The sequence below is a fragment of the Ambystoma mexicanum genome, chromosome 7p (genome assembly GCF_040938575.1).
Source record: "Ambystoma mexicanum isolate Mex_15411 chromosome 7p, UKY_AmexF1_1, whole genome shotgun sequence".
In the NCBI taxonomy this organism is placed as follows: domain Eukaryota; kingdom Metazoa; phylum Chordata; class Amphibia; order Caudata; family Ambystomatidae; genus Ambystoma; species Ambystoma mexicanum.
The window spans coordinates 634,481,152-634,501,311 of record NC_090939.1 but is presented as its reverse complement, the minus strand read 5'-3'; the positions used below and the strand labels follow the sequence as shown (position 1 = coordinate 634,501,311).

The following is a 20,160-nucleotide window of genomic DNA, read 5'->3' as shown; positions in this document are numbered from 1 at the left end:
CCTGGTTCATAGATACGTTATCTTGAAGCTTTTTGGTTTTCTTTATGAGTGGGTAAAAGGAAGAGAGTTGCGACTGTTTGAGGTCTTTAGTTTCCATAGTAGGCGGCATATGCATTATTGATGCTGAAGTGTCGTTGATATACACTGCTCCACCAGTGTGCTTGGTTTCCAATGCTCCATCATTATCGGCATCAGTGCTAACAGTTTTTTCTTTTTTCTTTTAGACATATTTTTTTTGTCAGTATTAATGACAAGTTTGGGTAAAGTGTCATGCATTTGGAAGGTCTTTCTACTTCTAGTTGGTCTATATCTAATATAATGTATTCGTTTGATTGCAAATATTTCTAATGTGGGAGTTATGTCCCTTTGGCTTAGGAGGAAGAATGTTTTTTGTTTTTTTGCAACCTTCATAGTGTTGAGGTTTCCTAAGGCACTTATTTTACTTGCTCTTAAGTGCAATTGTTTTTCTCTGCGTGATAGGAAGAGCCCAGAGGAATTCTCTTCAATGTGCTCATTTACAGTTTCATGTGCAACTTCATGTTCCACATTCCCTCTTTCTTCCTGTTCAATCAAGTTTGTTAGTGCCGAAGGACTGTCCGGTTTATCATTTGTAGGCATGCCTACAGCATCTTTGTAATGTGATCCCTGATGCTCAATGGATTTCATTACATTAGTAGAAAGTTGAAAGATCATAGCTTCACGCTTATTTACTTTTGCATGTACACCATCGATATTTAGTGCTAGTTTGGTATTTTAATTTTCATTATTGGCTTGGTTTATATGCAGTGGAGTAGTCAAAGCTTGCGTGTAGGATCGACTAGATGGCATGCTTAACTTCTCAGAAGGATTTGTTTGTGAGTATTTTGAACATACAGAGAATCCATTGGTCTGGGCGCCCTGAGAAATGATAGAGTGATTTGTGTCAGCATTTGGAACGTTGACAGAGGCCTTACCGCACATGAAGCCTTCTAATTTGTTGATTTTTGCAAGTAAGTCTGAGGAAATACGTTTTAAGTCTCTGATTTCAAAATGAGTTAGCTCATGCCCCTTATCCAACAAATTTAGTATTTGTGTTATTAAAGGGTACGACAGCTCAGCGTTTTCCAGGTCATGCAGTGATGGTGAGTTGGCCAAGAAATCAATATGTGAGGCTTCAGGAGTGGTTAGAGGAGACTCAAGGAGCCTGCACCGAGTCAAGGTTTATATTTGAGTCTTGGGGTTGGTTAGAAAAGGTAAATTTGCGCAGTGGTGCGGCGAGATGCATTGCACTGCCTGTCCCCCCGTGCAGATTGTTGTGTGTCATGCTGCTCTCTCTGTGCCTGTTATAGAGGAGCACATTATCAATGCCTCCTCCAACTCCATTAACTCGATTAACTGGGGTGGATGGTCCAAAGGAGAGTCGTGTACGTTTACTCAACTCAGCCATGATAGCAGGAGCCATCATGGATACGTCGGAAGTCAGGTGATTTTGATTTTCTGGAACAGCCTTGTTGGTCATACATGAGTAACATTCTCGCGTATACTCAGAAAGCTATTTTGAACTGAGAGATCAAAGTTATAGATCTCTTTTAGGGGAAAGGAAAATCCTTCTCGGATGTTGTCAGAGGGTGCATGTATTTGTGCATGCTTAAAGGGAAAACCACATCTTGAACAATTGCTTCATCCTTTTTGTTTTGTGGGATAATATCATGTGCTACTTCATTTTCTGAATTGTTTGCCAAAGGAAGTTGGGGAAGGAGCATGATTAAGCTGCCATCTGCTGGTAACATGTCTGTGATTTGAGATATGTGGTTGTGTGTTGCATTATTTGGTTCAATAGTGCTTTGCAGATCTTACCACTTCTCAGACTGCCTGCCATTTTGTCGTTTTAGCAGTCAATCTGATAAAATAAGCTTTTGCATGACCGCCATTGAGAGTATACAATCTTTCTAATTAGCAGTTAGAAGTTTTCCTTTAAGCAAGCTGCTAGGAGGCTGCGTTCATGAAGAGTATAAATTCACAGCTTCCCCAAAAGAGCTAAAGGCAGAAGTTCTAAATCACTAAACATAAGTATTTAGACGATTACACTGCATTTGAGGTTCAAACACATTACAGTACAGACATGTAAGATTTTACAGATTTTACAAAGAGTTTCCATGTGCAGCGCTCTTACCAATTACCGAGCAACAAATTGTATTTGGTTGCCGAGCAGACCGCATTCGATCCGTAACAAGGAGAGCTCAATCCCCTGAGCCTCCGCACACCCAAACAGTACAACAACACAGTTAGGTGTACTTTGGGTGCGTGCGCTGGTGCACATGCACGTAGAAAATATAGGAGTGCTGGGAGATGGTGGACGGGGCAAGCGGGAGGCTCTGTAAGTAGAGAAACAAGAGGATTACACGGTGGAAAGAAGTCAAGGCTGGGCGTTTCAAGTGGAGAGTAGGTGGAATAAGAATTATAAGCAAATCATTACTTGAGAGTTCAAAGTATGGGTTCCAATGTTAAACGCTCCCTGTAACCACCGCGTTGCGGCACGCATTAGACCTTCCTCTTGTGGACGAAGAGTACCAAGGAGTTCAGGAATCAAAGAGCCACAGGCAGCGTGTCCAGCACAACAGCACACTTAGGTGCACTTTGGGTGCGTGCGCGCTGTTGCGTGTGCATGTAGAAAATATAGGAGCTCTGGAAGAAGAAGAAGGCAGGGCCAGTGGGAGGCTCTGTAAATAGAGAAACAAGAGGATTACACGGAGGAAAGAAGTCAAGGCGGGGTGTTTCAAGTGGAGAGTAGGTGGAATAAGAATTATAAGCAAATCATTACTTGAGAGTTCAAAGTATGGGTTCCACTTTTAAACGTTCCCTGTAACCACCGCGTTGCGGCACGCATTAGACCTTCCTCTTGTGGACGAAGAGTACTAAGGAGTTCAGGAATCAAAGAGCCACAGGCAGCGTGTCCAGCACAACAGCACACTTAGGTGCACTTTGGGTGCACGCGCCCTGGTGCGCATGCACATAGAAAATAAGGTGTTCTGGTAGATGATGGGCGGGTCCAGCGGGAGGCTCTGTAAGTAGAGAAACAGGAGGATTACACAATGGAAAAAATTCAAGGGGGGACATTTCAAGTGGAGAGTACGTGGAATAAGAATTATAAGCAAATCATTACTTGAGAGTTCAAAGTATGGGTTCCACTGATAAACGTTCCCCGTAACCACTGCGTTGTGGCACGCAGTAGACCTTCCTCTTGTGGACGAAGAATTCCAAGGAGTTTAGGAATCAAAGAGTCACAGGCAGGGTGTCCAGCACAACAGCACACTTAGGTGCACTTATAATTAAGGATTTTTGCTATGATCGGTCTTGGGGGTGCATCTGGAGAGGGCTTTCTGGTTAGGGCTCTGTATGCCCGCTCCACTGTGAAGCCCTGTGTCAAGTTGCCTCGGCCCACTTATTGTAGGAACAGGCTTTCTATGTATGCCGTAGGATCTGTCCCTGCCATTCCCTCCGGTAGTCCTAGTAGTCTGATGTTGTTTCTGCGGGCCCATCCCTCTGCATCCATGGCTCTGTCTTCGAGCAGTTTCACTTGCTGTTTTAATATGTGGACGTCAGTTTGCATTGTCTGTATGTTGCCGCTGTTCTCTTCTACTTTTTTCTCCATGTTACCTGTTTGTTCTGCCAGAGCTTGCATGTCTTGGCGCAGCAAGCTTATGTCTATCCCAACAGCAACAATCTTTCGATTGTTTACTTCGGGCCCCTTGGCAAAGGATTCCAGCGTGGTCTGTTTGCCTTTCCCTTTGCTTGGTTTGCTTGCCATCTGTTCCTGGGGAAGTGTCAACAGTGTCGCTATTACTGCGGCAGTATGTGTTTACCGGGAGGGAGTGGGCCCTCTCTGATCCAGTCTCTCTTAATAGTCTTACAGGTTAGTAGGCTAGGCTCCAGTGCTGTCACCCCCAATCCGTGTTATTGTGTTGTTGTGTAGGCTTCTCACGTCACTCTGCTCTTCCCTGCGCTTACTGAAGCTTAATTTTCACTCCCTGTCCTGCTGCAAGGCGAGCTGGGGTGGGGGGTTGATTTTCTGGTTCTTAGTGTGCCTCCCCACTGGGTCGCTTCTCAGAGGCAGAATCTCTCTGCAAATCCCTGTACCCAACTCTCTTTGGTGGGCACTTGCCTCTTCCATGAGTAAGCGACGGCACACTTTCAGGTGTTGTTCGCAGGAAGGGGGGGTGGCTTACCTCCCTTTAGCTCTGTGTCTCCGGTTCCTCCAGTCCATCCTGCGCCTGGCTTCCAGTGGCAGACGTCTGCAGTCCCCCTCCCTCACCAGGTTCCGTAGGCTGTCTCTGCTCAATCTGGCTCTCGTCGTGATGCCAGGTCCGCTCCTGTCCTCCCGGCACCCTGTTGGTCTTGTCTCCGCTTGACTACACCAACGCCACTCGGGACCTCGTGGAGCTGCACTGGCCGAGACACTATGGGCCTCATTACACGTAGTGCGGTAAACCATGGTGCTATTAGCACCATGGTTCATGCGGGTAATTTACCGGTACCGCCTTGGTGGAAAGGGGAATTACCGCCCTATTCCAAGGTTGGGAAGGCGGTAATTCCGCCTTCCTCCATTGCCCTTCCCCATTCCCATTTTTGCCCCATAGGGCTCTATGGGAATGGGGAAGGCGCTAATTACGGTACCGCAAACTGCGGTACCGTAATTAGCACCCTGGTCCCTTTGCGGGTTGGTTTTTAAAGCCTGCTAAAAAGCAGGCATTAAAGTACCAACCCGCAAAGAGACCTCGTAGTAAGGCGGTAAGGGTTTACCGGTACCGGTGCCCTTACCGGTACCGGTAAACCCTTACCGCACTACGTGTAATGAGGCCCTATGTCTTGTCCGCCTTCTTTTCTTAGCCGCGTTGCTCTGCGCCGTCTATCACTGCAGCCACCTCTTCCCTGCTGTTACCAGCTGTCGGTCGCCATTTTCTTCTCGCCACAGGTCCCCGATATCCAGCAAAAGGGCTCTGTACCCTCAATCTTGGTTGTTTGGTTCTGGATTCCACTCGGCAAATGCCCTGTGCCACTCTTTCTGCACTTTGCAGTACCTTTTGTAATCTAACAGCACCCTTATTCAACTGATGTCTCTGGATCAAGCAGGAGTGCTCTCTTCATTGTCCTCACTGCATGGCTGTTGGCCACACCCCCCCCCGACTGGAGGGGTGTTTATTGCTTTCAGGGGATTTTTTACTTCCACATACCCTAAACCCATAACACACTTTCATTGTAAAAAACATCTATGTGTACTAAAATATGCAGGTGTTTGGTTGCCTGATGATCTCTTTAAATGCGACAAATCATATATTGTGTAATTGCCTTTATTTCCCAATATGGGTCATACTTAGACTTCCTGATTGGGAAGAATACATATACTGTCTGTTGGTTGAAGCCATTTACATTATGCTTTATGTGGTCGTGTTCATGTTTATGCATTTGATGGGCGTTTGTTGGTGGGCATATCCGTAGTGCATGTTGGTAGCATTTCATGCACTGCCTGATGAGTTGTGCGAGGGAATGACATTCCTATTTTCCCTGATTAGGTGGCGGTGCTATGAACACTTTATGACAAAGGTCAAACCTATACTGACTGTTAGAAGGGGTGATACCCAGAACGGTTAATGGGGGTCACATCTATTCAGCCCACTGGGTGCCATAGACGTGTACACATATTACAGTTTCATTTTATAAAAATCAACGCCTTGTCAATGCATGTTTTGGTTTTTACTTGGGGGCAAGGCAACCTTGATAGATTGCTGAGGTGAAATGCAATGACGTTTTAGTGACAAAATGAATAGCATTGTTCACATTTTTTTTTTTTTTTTTTTTTTTTTTTGTATTTATTTATTTATTTGTTTTGGTAGCAAAAATAAATTTGCACCTTTACAAATTATACAAAACACATATAACACATATAAAATCTTACAATACAACAGTAGCACACAGATGTTTATACAACCAAGCAATACTAAAATCTATATCTCTTTAAAATATTAAAACATTACCTAAAACATCAACAAGCGTCCTCAAAGTCACCAACTCATAGGGTCACAAAATCACAGTAACATCGCTGCATCGCCGAGACACCACATTCTGCTAGTATGATTCTTTAAATTTTTGGCCCGACATCAGTGGTACACAACTCGGGAATTGCATTTTAAAATGTAGATGTAACGCCTTTATTTGTTTTTATAAATAAGAGATTGGCCAAATCATAGTGCAATGTAAAAAATAAACTGTTTATTTTATTGGGCAGTGCAAACATCTTTAACATCATTGGAAAGAGAGCCATGCGATACTTCTCCTTTTGGAATACTTTCTAACCTGCTATCAGTTTCGTAAGTACCTCTTGATCTTGATCAGAGTAGCAGTGTAGCAATGCTCAATTATGTAAATATGTCATGTTAAGGTTAAATGGAATGTGTGTACCTTTCCTCAGATGTTTTTGCTATGAAATGTGAGTGCTTTTCTCTGCTTTGTGCTCTATACACTGTTTGAGAATAGCAGATAGTGTGGCAGTTGGTTTCAATGGATTGCCTTTCTCCAGCAGATTCATGATCAGATAGATATCCTCATCCACCTCTGCTGCTGGGAAAATTCTTCGACAGGGGACACAGTGGACCTCGACTCGGCCGTCGGTGCTTAATCGTTGGCTCCGGACTTGACATCAGGCGTCGTATATATACTGCGTCACTATGCCCCTTACCTGAGTTCCTTTTTTTCTGCACGCTCAACATGCTGCTCCTGAGGAACATACTGAGTTACTCATCAAGTCCTCGACTTTATTCAATGATTTTTCATCAAATCTCTGTGTTCCCAAGCAGGCTGTTAGCACGCGGAACTGAGGTGTGGGGCATAGTGATGAAGTATATATACGACGTCTGACGTCACATACGGAGCCCTCGATCGGATGCCGAGCAAGACAGATCTATGATCGACGGCCGAGTCAAGGTCCACTATGCCCCCTGTTGAAAATTTTCCAAAGCAGCAGAGCTCGATCGAATATCTATCAGATGAGGAATCTGCGGGAGAAGAATCCATAGAAAGAACATTTCTCTTTTTTTGTTGTCCACAAGATGTCCGCACCTCGGATTTCGGGGTTCAAGCACTGCACGGACTTGCGACTGCAAGATGTCAGTCAACGACCCACACAACATCTGTTTGTTGTGCCTCAGCACGGGTCACCACACTGACGGGTGCGCTTTGTGCAGGAAAATGAACTCGAAGTCTCTTCGGGAGCGGGCAGTCAAGTTTGCAGTGTGCCGACCGCTGTCAAAATCACATGCACGGTTGACCGTTCAGTCTTCAGAGGCCAGAACAGAGGGACCTACCACCAAGAGGGAGAGTAGACATCGGCGCAAGACGAAGAAGCGTTCTCACTGAGCCATTCTTCTTTGTCGTCGTCTCATGAAAAGAAGAGGCGTCACAAACACTGACGCGACTCTGGCTCCTGGTCAGAATGAAGTAAATGGTCGGCGGGGCCGACAACTCGTCAGGAATGGGAGGACTTCAAGTCGCAGATTCTTCTGATGTTCAAAATGGCAGCTGTAGGTGCGGTTTCACCACCTGAAACAGCAGCCCTCTGTGGCTTCAGCGGCGCTCGGTAGCGCTGACCCCATGCAAGCACCGATGCCAATGCCATCAGTGTCAGGAGAGCATTCAGGCTCAGCGCTGAAGAAGGCGGTTAAGCCTTTGAAGACAGGACCTTCCTGTGAACCTTAAGGCTCAACCCCTCATGACGCACCCTTGGCACCCAAAGTTTGGCTGATACTGATGCCACCCCTCAGCTTTCCTAGTCCGATTTCTTCAGCTATATGGTGCAAACTTTCAGCGCTGATGGTGGGACGATATGGGCTATCTTGACCCTATATATTCTGGGGTTGGTGGAGTAGATTATTTTGATGACCAGGGAGACCTCCTGGCCTTGGCACAGGGGCTGTATGATGCCAGTGGGCTAGATACATTCCCGGATGTTGAGCTGCAACAGGCTCAGCCATAATCTCAGGCCCATGCCAAATTCAGGGCACTGGTAGACAGAGTGGTCGACACTCTGGGGTTGAATGCTTCGGCAGTACCAGCCCAGGGCTACGAACTAACTGATATCTTGGACGAAGGTCCCACTATAGAGAGACATATGCCACTAAATCCAGTGATAGCTGACCCAGTCGCCTCCTTGTGGCAACAACCCCGCTCTATTCCCCCGGTCAACTCCAGTTTCACTAACAAGTACAGGCCAGCAAGAGGGGATCCGTCCTTTTTGTCCTCTCACCCTTTCCGGAGGGACTAGTTGTTGCTTCATCCACCTCGAATCTGCCTCCTGACAGGGAGGGCAAGAGGCTTGAGGGCATTGCGAAAAAGATATTCACCTCTGGGAGCATGGCCTTAATATTTCATGTGGGTTTGCTAAATATTTTTTTATTTTTTTTTTTTTATTTTTTTTTTTTTATTGGTTAATCATAGGTAAACCTTTAACAAAACTCAAATAACCTCAAATAAGAGTCCGAGAAACAAGAGTCCAAAGTTCCTCTACTAAAGTATTATTTGAGTTCCAATCGGTTTAGTTATCCTTCCAATGGAAGCCTTTTACCGTAACAGATGCACCCAGTAGTCTTTAGGGCTCCTATCTCTCCTCCATTTCCGTTTCTTCCTGGTCCAGATTTAGGGATTCGACAAACTTTAGTGCGTCAATAGTACGACCCACCTTATCCGCTGTTAGAAGGCGTTCCCAGTATTCTTCTTCTGTTTCCATCGTGATGTTGTTTATATAGTTGCCCAAAAACGCTAATCGCTTTGGTATCAGAACCGGGCATGTTAGCATCACGTGTCGCACTGATTCCAGTTGGTCCTTCATTTTGCAGAACCTGCAGATTGCTGATGCTTTTCCAATGAGCCTTCTTCTCAGCTTAACCTCTCGGGAATGCCAGATGTTTAATCTACATCGTAATAGCAGATCTCTATAATGTTTAGATGGAAATTTCTGAAGATATGGTGGGAGAATATTTACTGCTTTGCGTTCCCAGACGATGTTGTGAGCCCAGTTTCCTGCCAATTTAGTGGCCTGGGTTTCCTCCCAGTCTTTTTCCCGCAGGATTCTTTTGGCCTTGTCAGGATTGCACTTTAGAATTTCCAGTGAGATACCTAGATGTTCTAAGGTATCCTCACATCTCTTCTTCCATTCTTGAAAAATTATATCTTCATTGGGCATACCAGGTCCTGCTAAAACATTAAATGGCTGTGCCGGTTTGTCCAAAATACACTTCCGAAATAATGAAAGAGATTTCCACACCGTGATTGAAACCATAGATTGAAGTCTAAGTTCCGATCTTATCAGAACTAAGGGCAGTGAATTCGGAAGATGTAAAATCCTTCGCCAAAAGTAGGCCTCGCACAGATTCCAGCTTTCCCATCCCAAAGACAAAAGTGCCTCTGCTCCATATGTTAACACTGCAACCACCTTTTGCTTATAAAATGTGATAATTGGCTGCAGCGAAAATTTTCCATATCTATAGTGCAGTAGGATTCCTTGATTAGTTAGCGCTGCGAGTTTCTCTCGAATAAGGGTGTATTGTGCTTGTTCATTGCAATTTTTATTTATCCTAATACCCAGGTAGATGGAAGTATCCACTTCTTCAAGTTTCTCTTGGTCCAGCATCCATATCTGTCGTTTCCCTGCAGGTTTTTTTCCACGACTCGATTTCATGCACAGTATCATTGATTTCTTTACATTGATTTGCATGTCATTTTCTTTCAGGTATTTGTTGAAAGCTTCAATTCTCCGTTGCAGACCAATAGGGGTCTGATCTGCAAATACCGCATCATCTGCGTATAACATCCACGGGACTTCCATACCGTTCACTTTTGGAGGGAACGCACGGATCCTTTCTTGGGATGTCTTCATATCCGCCATATAGAGAACAAATAGAAAGGGAGCCAGAGCACATCCTTGTTTGATTCCCCGAGTGGTATAGATTTTTCTAGATAATCCTCCATTAGTAGTAATTTGGACCTGGATTGAGGTATTGGTATACAGCGCTTGGATTGCTGCCAACAGGGCGTTCGGGCATCCCCAGTTTCTCAATTTCGACCACAGTCGCTCTCTGTTGATACTGTCAAATGCCTGTTGAAGATCAATGAAAGCCAGATAAGTTGTTACATTGTCTTTCAAAGCCTTAGCTTTCAAAAGGTTTAACAAGAACAGGTTTAGAGATGTCCCCACCCCGCTTATAAAGGCGGTTTGTCTTTCATCTAGGATGTTGATTCTTATGGCCCATTTTTTTAAGTTCATTAGTAGGATGGCCGCAAAGAGTTTCCCAATAGAGTCTAGCAAGGCTATTGGCCTATAATTTTTGGGGTTAGACCGATCCCCCTTTTTGAAGATCGGAACTATATACGCCTCCGTCCATGTTGTTGGAATTTGCCTTTTTTTTGCTATTTTTTTTAAAAGGGCATAGATCAAATCAGTCCAATCTCCGCAGTTCTCTTTTAGCTTTTTGTTGGAAATGCCATCCGGACCAGTTGCCCTGGAACTGCTGAGCTTTTTAATAAGCATCCGTATATCATCTTTGTCGAACTCAAAATCCCATGCTGAACTCGTATTTCTTTTTTCTGGAGGTGTACCCATGGTTTTCCCCTTAAACAATTCATTATAGTGCCGATACCAGTCCTCCTCTGAGACTTGATTTACACCAATTGCCGACTGATTTAGATCTCTATTATTAATTAAGTCCCAGGTACTTCTTGAGTTGTTGGTAGATAGTGCCGCCAGCATTTTTTCCGCATCTCTTTGAGTTCTTAAGAAGCGGGTCGAGCGCAGCCAGTTTTTATAGGTTTGCCGGCATTTCCGCAGGAGAAACTCTTTCACCGGGGAATTTTCTTTTTTAATGCGTTTAAGTTCTGCTCTATATTGCTTCCTTTTAGTGACCACAGAATCATCGTACGCATGCTTTCTTTCAATTTTATTCACTTTTGCTGGATCATACTTAACTACAAAAGCTTCCAGGAGCCATTTATATTCTACTGTCTCATCGCCTTTGTTACCCGCTTCTTTAAAGTCTTTTACCAGCTTCGGTATAACTTGATTTTTAAGTCTCAGTCGGTTTCTTCCCCAGGATACTTCTGTTTCCTTCCATTTTTTCATCAATGGTGGTAATGTAGTATTCCATGCTAGTTCCGTTCTCAAGAGGCTGTGATCGCTATTTGCTTGTTTGATTATTGTAAATGTTTTGATCCAGGGTAGCGTGTTGTTTCCGACAAAGCAGTAATCTAAACAGGCCCCTGTTTTACCGCTATGCCATGTATTCGCACCCATTAGATCACCTTGCGTCTGACTATTTAACATCCTCATATCACGAGTACACATTTCCTTTGTCCAGAGACTTTCTTTACCTCTTAGATTTTCTATATCTCTTATTTTACCATTCTTGTCAAGGAGTTTGATATTCAAATCCCCGTTTAGTAAAATTAGCCGTTCTTTGTCTTCAATCATAGATTTATCTATTGCATTCATGATGGTTTTTAGATAATTTTTCTGGTTCGGCATATTTTCACTCCAATAGGTATTGATTAGAGTCACCGTAGTCATTTTTTTTTTTTGTTGATTATTTGTCATGTTCTCAAATTTCTCCTTAGTGTCCTCTTTAAGGTTGATTGTTAATATCTGCACATAGGGATTTGGGATCACATGTTCCAAAACTTGTAGTGGCGAGTCCAATTTCTTTAATACCATAAGGCCTGCATAAGGTCTACCTCTAGGGCCTTTCTTAGCCGGATTAAAGTAGACTTCATAGCCTTCACACATAGGTGCTTCACGCAGCCACGACTCCTGAATCGAAATTAGGTCGTAGGCAGCCAGGAAATCACTTTCCTTAGAGAATAAGTGTTGGAAGCCTCGGGTATTCCATGAGGCACAGGAGACCGATCTTTGCTGGGCCTCCTCACTCTATTGCTTCTTCTTAGTGGTGCTCGTGGTCTTCGGATCAGGCCGCTCATTCGCTTTCCGGCCTTTTTTGTTCAATGTAGAATTAACCTTCTTTGGGTTATCCGAATTGTCCACCGTAAATCTCAGATTTTTCAAATTCTCATCTGAGAACTTCATCAAGGTGGCATTTGCTTTCTGAGATTTAGTATCACTTTTTATTTCCACCTCCTTTACTTTGTCACTTAGTTTTCTGGGCCTTTTCCCCAATTCCTCCATATCTCGTCCTTTATTATTATAGTCCTTCACCATATATTTTTTATTATTGCCGTCCTCCCTCTCCACTTCCCTGGGTCTCCCTTTGCCCCTTGTTGTTTCTTTTGGGTTCTTCAGTTGACTACTGCAATCTACGTCCTCCAGTCGATAGCCCTTTAGTTTAAGGCAAACTTCAGCCTTTAGGAATTTTTGTTTTACTTCCTTTGAGACGAGATGTAATATTACTTGATCCATCCTTCCTTCTTTTGGGAATTCCACAATTCTTATATCGTCAGCTGAGATCGCTCTGAGCGCTGGAGTTTGTTTGCATAGAGACATCACGTAGCATCTATTCAAAAGGGCCTTCCTCGGCCCCTTCGATGTAGTTCCCAGTTTCACAAGGTGGTCTTTGGTGGAGGGTGTTTGCTTATCAGTTAATAACTTTCTACTGGTCTTACTGCCCATACAATCTTTTTCTCTACTGTGACTACTTTGTTTTAGACTATGCTTCCTTGGTTCAAAGTGGACGGTTTTTCCCTTATGAGCCAACTCTCTCCTTTTTTCTTCTAGTGTTTTAAACCTCGAATCTTCTATTTCAATGTCATAATCATTCCAAGGCGAAATCATACTTTTTTCTGTTTCTTCCCTAGGTTTACTAGATCGATCCTTTTTCTCAGTCTGCTTGTCCTTCAAGTGGCAATTCCGCTCGTCCCTATCCCAGTTGTCAATTGTTTTCCATTCCGACGGCGTGATGTTTCCCCACCCCTCTTCATCGCTGTTATTTGAGAGAAGTTCGATTAAATCACTCAAACCGGCTTGTTCCAAGTCCTCCATTTTTTCATCTACTGAGCCCACAGATGTTTTAGACGCAATTTCCCCCTCGGCTTCTATGCAATCCAAAACACCCATCACGAGTTCTCTTCTTGGCTTCTTGGTACACTGTGGGTTTTCCCTTCTCGGTGGTGTTCTTAGATTCCTCAGGAATGCTCTTGATCCATTCACCTTTCGTTTAAGTATTTCGTTTTTGGTTTTTTTCCCCTTTTCTTTAAAATTATTTGCAGGCACGGTTTCAGGTTGATGTTCCTTGGATTTATTACCCGTACCTGCAAAGATAGCAAAGCTCAATTGCTCTTTTATGGGGGAATTGTCTTGTTTTTGGCCCTCCTTACTGCTCGGGGAGATAAGAATTACATCTCCACATCGCTGTTCTGGTTCGATGGGCTTAGTGACTTTTCCTTGTTTCAATTTCATTGGGCCATTACCTCGGTTAGGCTGTTCTACGACTTGCAGGTCCAATTTACTTTGTTTGTGCTGGGATCTCATCCATTTACAGTCTTCTAATACTGCTTCCATAAGGAGTGATTTATCACTAGCGTCTCTTCTGGCCATGTCACCCAGACGATTTTGCCAAGTCTGAGTTTGTTCTGCTTCTTTATCCACTCTTGAGTTTAAATTCTGTAGAGAGAGACCCGTTTGCCGATTTGCTTCCTTAATTTGCAGAATCGTCGTGGTTACCTCTTGGACTGAATCTTTAATGACTTCATATAGTTTCAGAAAAGGAGCCAGCGAAATATTCAGTGAGGTCATCACCACTTTTTGAATATGTTCACTGTCTTTAGCTCTCTCGATTGCACAGGCCTCACTGATAAGTTGTATTATTTGATCTTTTTGAAGGAAAGCTGGCGGTGTCATTATCTCATCCATTTTCGAGGTCTGTGTCATTTCCGATGCCCTATTGTGATCGTTGGCCATTGGTTGTCCCTTAGGGTCTTGATGTCTCTTATCTGAAATAGATTTGGTTTTCTCGAAGTTGGTCTCTTGCAGTTGATTGATGGGTGACTGGGAGTTCAAAGTAGTCTTCACGTCATCCATCATACAGGGTCCCCCTTTGGTTTGATCCCTGTCCAGAGCGGCCATCCTCTCATTTATTAGGGAAAAACTTCTCCTTTTTTCCCTTTCGATTTTCCCCGTCAATATCATGATATCCTGCTTGATTTTATTTGCCAGGCTTAAGTTAGTCAATTTTATAGGTGATTGCATCAAGTTTCTGCTAGTCTCTGGAGTACCTGGGGGGGTCATCCCTTCCGTTTCCATTGGACCTTGCTTATCTAGGCAATTCTGTGGAGGGTAGTTCTCATTACAAACGGGCACTTCAATTGATGACTTTTCAAAGGGCCCGTATGTACAACCCCTCTCGGTGACTTCTTTTCGTTTTGAGTCTTGGTGGGCTACCTGGTTTCCATCTTGTGTTTTCTGAATACTTTTGACCTTAGTTAAGGGAGCACAGTTATCTTCACTATAAGGTTGAAAAATGTCAAAAGTTTCTAAATTTGACCCCCTTGGGTTCAATAGTGATATTTTCCCCTCCTTGACAGTTGTAGGATCAACGATGGCTTTTTCCCATTGGGCCATTTCATGGTCTTCCCAGTGACCTCCAAAGTCCTCTAACACTTGAGGATCCTTGCTCATGTAATTGGGTGTTTCCCTCTCCACCTCCAGATTATTTGCTGTTTCTCTTGGTAATTTAGGGGAAGTACTTATACATGGCTTTTCCCCAACCTCTTGTGAGCCTTCCATACTTACCTCAGGTTCAATGCCTGTTTGATTAGATCTTTGTATCAGGTCATCACCTAGTTCACCCGAAGAGGGGGTCTCTTCACTAGGAGGTCCCGGTAACGCCTCTCTCACCTCTAGGTTACTTTCAGGAACCTGTCCTTCGATTATTTCCTCAAGTCCCATATTGTCTAGGTTATCCCAAATCTCCCCTGCTCGATCTTCCAGTGGGAGATGGGGCTCAGTTGGGTTCATAGTATAATCCTTAGGAGGAGTGCCCCTCTCACAATGGTGGTTTCCATCTGGCTTCCCACAAAGGTGCGAACATACCTTTACCTGATCTAATGATCTTTTGATTGTTGTTGGTTGAGCTTGACCTCCGATTGTCTGGGGTGTTGGCTCACCAAGTGAAGGAACCGTACAGGCCATTGGTTGAGTCGGCGTATTTGGTACAAATAAGAGAGTGTCTAATTTTGATCTCATAGGGGGGCTAATGCTCCCCATGTCTGTAATATCCCCCACAGAACCGCTTTTTCGCTTTTTACAGAAAGGTAAACGAGTCTGTTTCATCATTTGCGATTTTTGGGGATAATCATTACTCTCAGTCACCCCTGGGAGTGACGCCATTCTTTGCCTTACCTGCAGTCTTGTTCTCAACCCCGTCTCCGGCTTATTTGGAGCTGCAAGGAATGATTTCATCCCAGCAACTATTTTGAGTGGGGGTCAGGTGTAGGGGTATGCGCAGGTACCACGCCACCAAACAGCCACACAACAGCCGGCGCCCTCTACTCCTACCGGGCTCAACGCCGCGAGGGTGCGCTGTCTCTGCTTTTGTGGCAGAGGATGTCACGTGAGCGGTCACGTGAGCCACAAAGCTCCGCCTCCTCCAGGAAGCGAGTACTTGTCTGTGGCTGCCTGTGGGTGCGCGAGTGATGACAACTCCCAGCGCTTACTCCAGGCACAGGCGCAGCGTCCAACAGCTCCCAAAGGTCGGGAAATGCGTGATTGAAAGGTTCGTTTTTTCCCAATTGAGAAATGCGCCGCTCGGCAGCGCTGTCTCTGCTTTTGTGGCAGAGGATGTCACGTGAGCGGTCACGTGAGCCACAAAGCTCCGCCTCCTCCAGGAAGCGAGTACTTGTCTGTGGCTGCCTGTGGGTGCGCGAGTGATGACAACTCCCAGCGCTTACTCCAGGCACAGGCGCAGCGTCCAACAGCTCCCAAAGGTCGGGAAATGCGTGATTGAAAGGTTCGTTTTTTCCCAATTGAGAAATGCTAAATATTCCTTTGGCCTTTGGAAGGTGGAAATAAACAGAGAAATGCTGTAGATTATTTTGAATTTGCGCCATTGTGAAATAATGAGAGAAAAAATGAAAGAGAAGGTCAAAAGAAAAATTCCAATTGGTTGAAAAGTTTGTCTAACAGTTACTGGTTTTGTTGCTTTTTTGATAATTCAGAATGATTATAAAGTTTTAATTTAGTATTTCCAAAACAGTCACTGAATTTTATGTTTGCATTCAGTTGGTTTGTATATACTTCTGATTAGTAGATTCCTTTGATGTGCTTCAATTTCCTTTCTGAATTCTGTTTTGTTTTGTTGTTCTTAACCTTATGTTTCCAAGTAGTAGTCAACATATTCTAAGCAGACAGCTTGATTTTTTATGGAGGCACCTCGATACGTGTTTCCCTGTCTATGTTTGTGACGGTTCTTCAGGAGGTTCCTTAGTTAAACTGTTTGTATTCTTTAAGAAACAGTAGTTTTCCCAGTGGTGATAGGGTTGTTAGGCAAACATGGATATATTCTTTCCTTGAAAATTGTATCTTATCTATGTATCTGTAAAGCAACCAAATGTTTATTACTATTCATTTTTCCTTAGTTCTGAGAAACATTATACTGCTGCAACGGTATATAACGTTAGGTATCTTATCAACATTGTTGTGTTCAATCGGTTATAGAACATTTGGAAGGTGGTTGAACAAGCAGCCCAGTACATCCTTGAAGGGGAGCTATTAGATGGCTTTATACAGCTGGTGGACGATGGGAAGGAGGTGGCGAGGCAGTTGCTGCAAACGGGCCTGGACGTGCTCGACTGCATTGGCCGGTTGATGGGGTCAGCCATTGTACTCAGGAGGCAGGCCTAACTGCGCTCCTCTCGGTTTTCCCCAAATGTCCAGAGTGGGTTGTTGGACATGCCCTTTGATGGGGAATTCATCTTCGGTCCAAAGGCTGATGACTCCCTGGAGAAGTTCAAGAAGTCAAAGCTTGCTGCAAAGTTTCTGGGCCTACCTGAACAGCCGGCCAAACCTGCCTTCAGCTTTGCCTGTGTGGGCAGGGGCTGCAGACATTACATTCCTTACGGCATGAAGTTTCAGCTCCCGCAAGCCAGGCAGGGGCAGAAGTGCTTCTCACGCTCTTGAGGGGGCAGCAGGCTTCCAGAGGCCAGCAAGCATTGGCGGGGGTGGCTCCATCCTCAAAGCCGCTTTGATTTTCAACTCTCACAACTCTATGGTTGGTGGACAGCTGTCTGAGCTTTGGCACCAATGCCTGGGCACTGGAGCTCCTGCTGTGGGGTTATTGTCTGCCCTTCCTAAGGAAACCTCTGTGCAGCCCCCGCACCACATCCATGCCAACCGGAACAGGAGCTCCAGGAAGAACTGCGAGGCCTGTTGTTGAAGGGTGTTGTGGAAGAGGTACCACCGAGCAGAGAGGGTTGGGCTGGTATTCCGGGTATTTCCTGGTACCCAAGGAGGGAGCAGGTCTCCTTCCCATCTTGGACCTCAAGGACTCAAAAGATCCCTGATGAAAGACAGATTCAGGATGGTGATGTTGGGAAAGATTCTCCACACTCTCGAGTTGCAGGGGTGGCTGGTGTCCATAGATCTTCAGGAAGCTTACTTCCATTTGCTGATACATCAAAAGCACATGAAGTTCCTGATGTTCCTCATAGGGGACAAGTACTTCGTTTTGCTGATACATCAAAAGCAAATGAAGTTCCTGAGGTTCCTCATAGGGGACAAGAACTATCAGGTGCTACCCTTTGAGTTGATCTCTTTTCCCGTACTTGGACGACTGGCTGATCTGAGGGAAGTCGGCAGAGCAGGTTTTGTCCCACCCAGAGGACACCTGCTCACTACTCCACAGGCTGGGCTTCTCCCTGAACTTGCCGAAGTCCCACATGACACCAGTCCAAAGGCTCCAAAACATTGGGGCAGTCCTAGACACTTGGGTATGGAAGGCCAAGGAGAGAGTAATCAGCATTGCCCAGATTGTGAGTCTGTTCCAGAACCACACCACCTTACCAGCAGTTTCCTTTCTCCACCTCTTATGCCTCATGGCCTCATGGCCTCCTATATCTTACGAGTGCCAGAGGCCAGGCTGCGAATGAGATCTTTACAATGGCTCCTATGAGGTCAGTGGTCCCAGTAACTCGAAATCCTCATGACCTCCTCCGGGTGTCCAGGTCAGTGGTCGACGACCTGTCTTGGTGGGCTAACAGCAGAAATGTACTTTTGGAGGAACCCTTCTGGCCTCCGTGTCCTCAGGCCTGAGTGTTCATGGATGCATCTGTGAAGGGCTGGGGCAGTCACTACAAGGATTGTAAGTGAGCGTCCTTTGGTCAGCGATGGAAGCCAGGTGGCACATCAGCAGGCTGGAGATGCGAGCCATCAGGTTTGCCCTGAAAGCGTTCACTCCATCTCTGAAGGGGAAGCATGTCCTGATATTGGTGGACAATACGGTGACTATGAACTATCTGAACAAGCAGGGTGGTTTGTGCTTCTTCCCCCTCTGCAGAGAGGCGATGCAGCTGTGGTTCTGACCATTAGAGAACCAGATCTCGGTCTCAGCAGTTCATCTGGCAGGGACAGAGAACAGCTTGACGGATGCTCTGAGCAGGCAGAGCATGGTCTCACATGAGTGGAAAGTGTGCCAGGAAGTCCTGGAAGAGGTGTTCTCTCTGTGGGGTACCCCAGCAGTAGATCTGTTTGCCCAATGAATTGGCATTTAGGAGCCTGTATAAATAATGTGAACAAACACTGAACCAACACACACTCTAAACCGCATATCTCTTGTCATCCTTCGACAGAGATCAGTAGGACACCTTCAGTTCAACTTGTTTCCACGTCCTGATGAAGGCCAACCATCTGCCAGCTTTATGGAATAGCTGATGAATTGGCCGAAACACAGTAGTGTCGACAACCTTTTCGTCCCACGTATTCCTCATCTTAGATATCTTGTCTCCCAGCTTTGCTGCTTCGGAAAACAAATTTCACCAAAGGGCGCTGTGTTCGAGGCCGCGGAATCATAGTCCCTCGAGGGCCACCGTCGAGCGTCAACGTCATCCACTGTATAAAGGGCTTGAGCTGCGCCCATTACCTCAGTTCCGTTTTTCCGAGCAACTGCTTTGTGTCACAAAATGGCGCATCAGGTTTTCTCTCGACGATGTCCTCGTCATCTACTCCCACCACACCCAAAACAGGTTTAAAAAAATGTCAGAAGTGTGGTAGGAAAATGTCAATAACTGACCCCCATCGGAATAGTCTCTGGTGTCTCAGCCCAGACCATTAGGTTGAGGAGTGCGGTTCCTTTCAGGCCATGTCCAATAAGGCTCTTAGGGAACGGAGAGGTAAGCTGGCGGTGGGGCAGGAAACTAGCAAGTCTTCTAAAAGACAAAAAGAGTCGAAAATCTTGACATGGGTCGAGGAGGTCGAGAACGAAGAGTCGCTCGAGGAAATGCTCCTCGTCTTCGTCTAAGAAGTCAAAAAAGCGACATCACAGGTTTTCTTCCTCCTCTCTGAGAGGAGATTGACTTATCCATCCAAACACGATTCCCCTGAAAAATGGGAGGCCTTTAAGGCTTTGATGCTTAAAATATTCGAGAAAGCGGGCCAGGCCCCCTCGAAGATGCTGCATGGAGATCAGGCCCCTGCCGACTCTAAAAGTGACAGAGGGAGATCAAAGACTAAACACGCGAGAGTCGAAAAAGAGTCGAGAGTGTCATCAGGTGAAAGTTCTCCGACACCTCGTACTAAGGCAAAACATCCGGTAGCGGAATCGACATCGGCGTCGAAGTCGAAACTCGACTCGACACAGTCGACGACTACAGCGTCGAAATTGTAGATGAAAGTGGCGTCGACACCTTTGACTGTATCGAAGCCTTCTTCGACAGTATCGAAGCCTCCTTCGAAAACGTCAAAGCCAGCGTCTTCTTTATCGACACCTTCGACGCCTCTATCGAGGCATTCTTTAATCCCGATACCCAAGTCGACACCATTGCCCATGCCTAAGTCGATACTACCCTCTTTACGTGAAAAAGTTTTCCATACTCAACCCAGACAGGAATTCTTCAGATCCATGTCATCCATCTTTGAAGAATAATCCTCTGAAGAGGATGTTACTTCAGCTGGAGTTAGGTTTAGAGCCACAGAGGTGCCTG

The 20,160-nt window shown here is 45.2% G+C and overlaps 1 protein-coding gene across 1 annotated transcript in view; it reads left to right on the top strand.

Annotated features, from left to right (window-relative positions):
• Positions 1 to 20,160, top strand: part of LOC138526211 (fibrous sheath-interacting protein 2-like) — a 1,971,501-nt gene that overhangs the window by 251,888 nt on the left and 1,699,453 nt on the right. Inside the window, exon 2 of the mRNA XM_069636679.1 lies at positions 6,263 to 6,344. Within this exon, the coding sequence (XP_069492780.1) occupies positions 6,263 to 6,344 (82 nt within the window). The remainder of the gene's footprint in view (positions 1 to 6,262; positions 6,345 to 20,160) is intronic.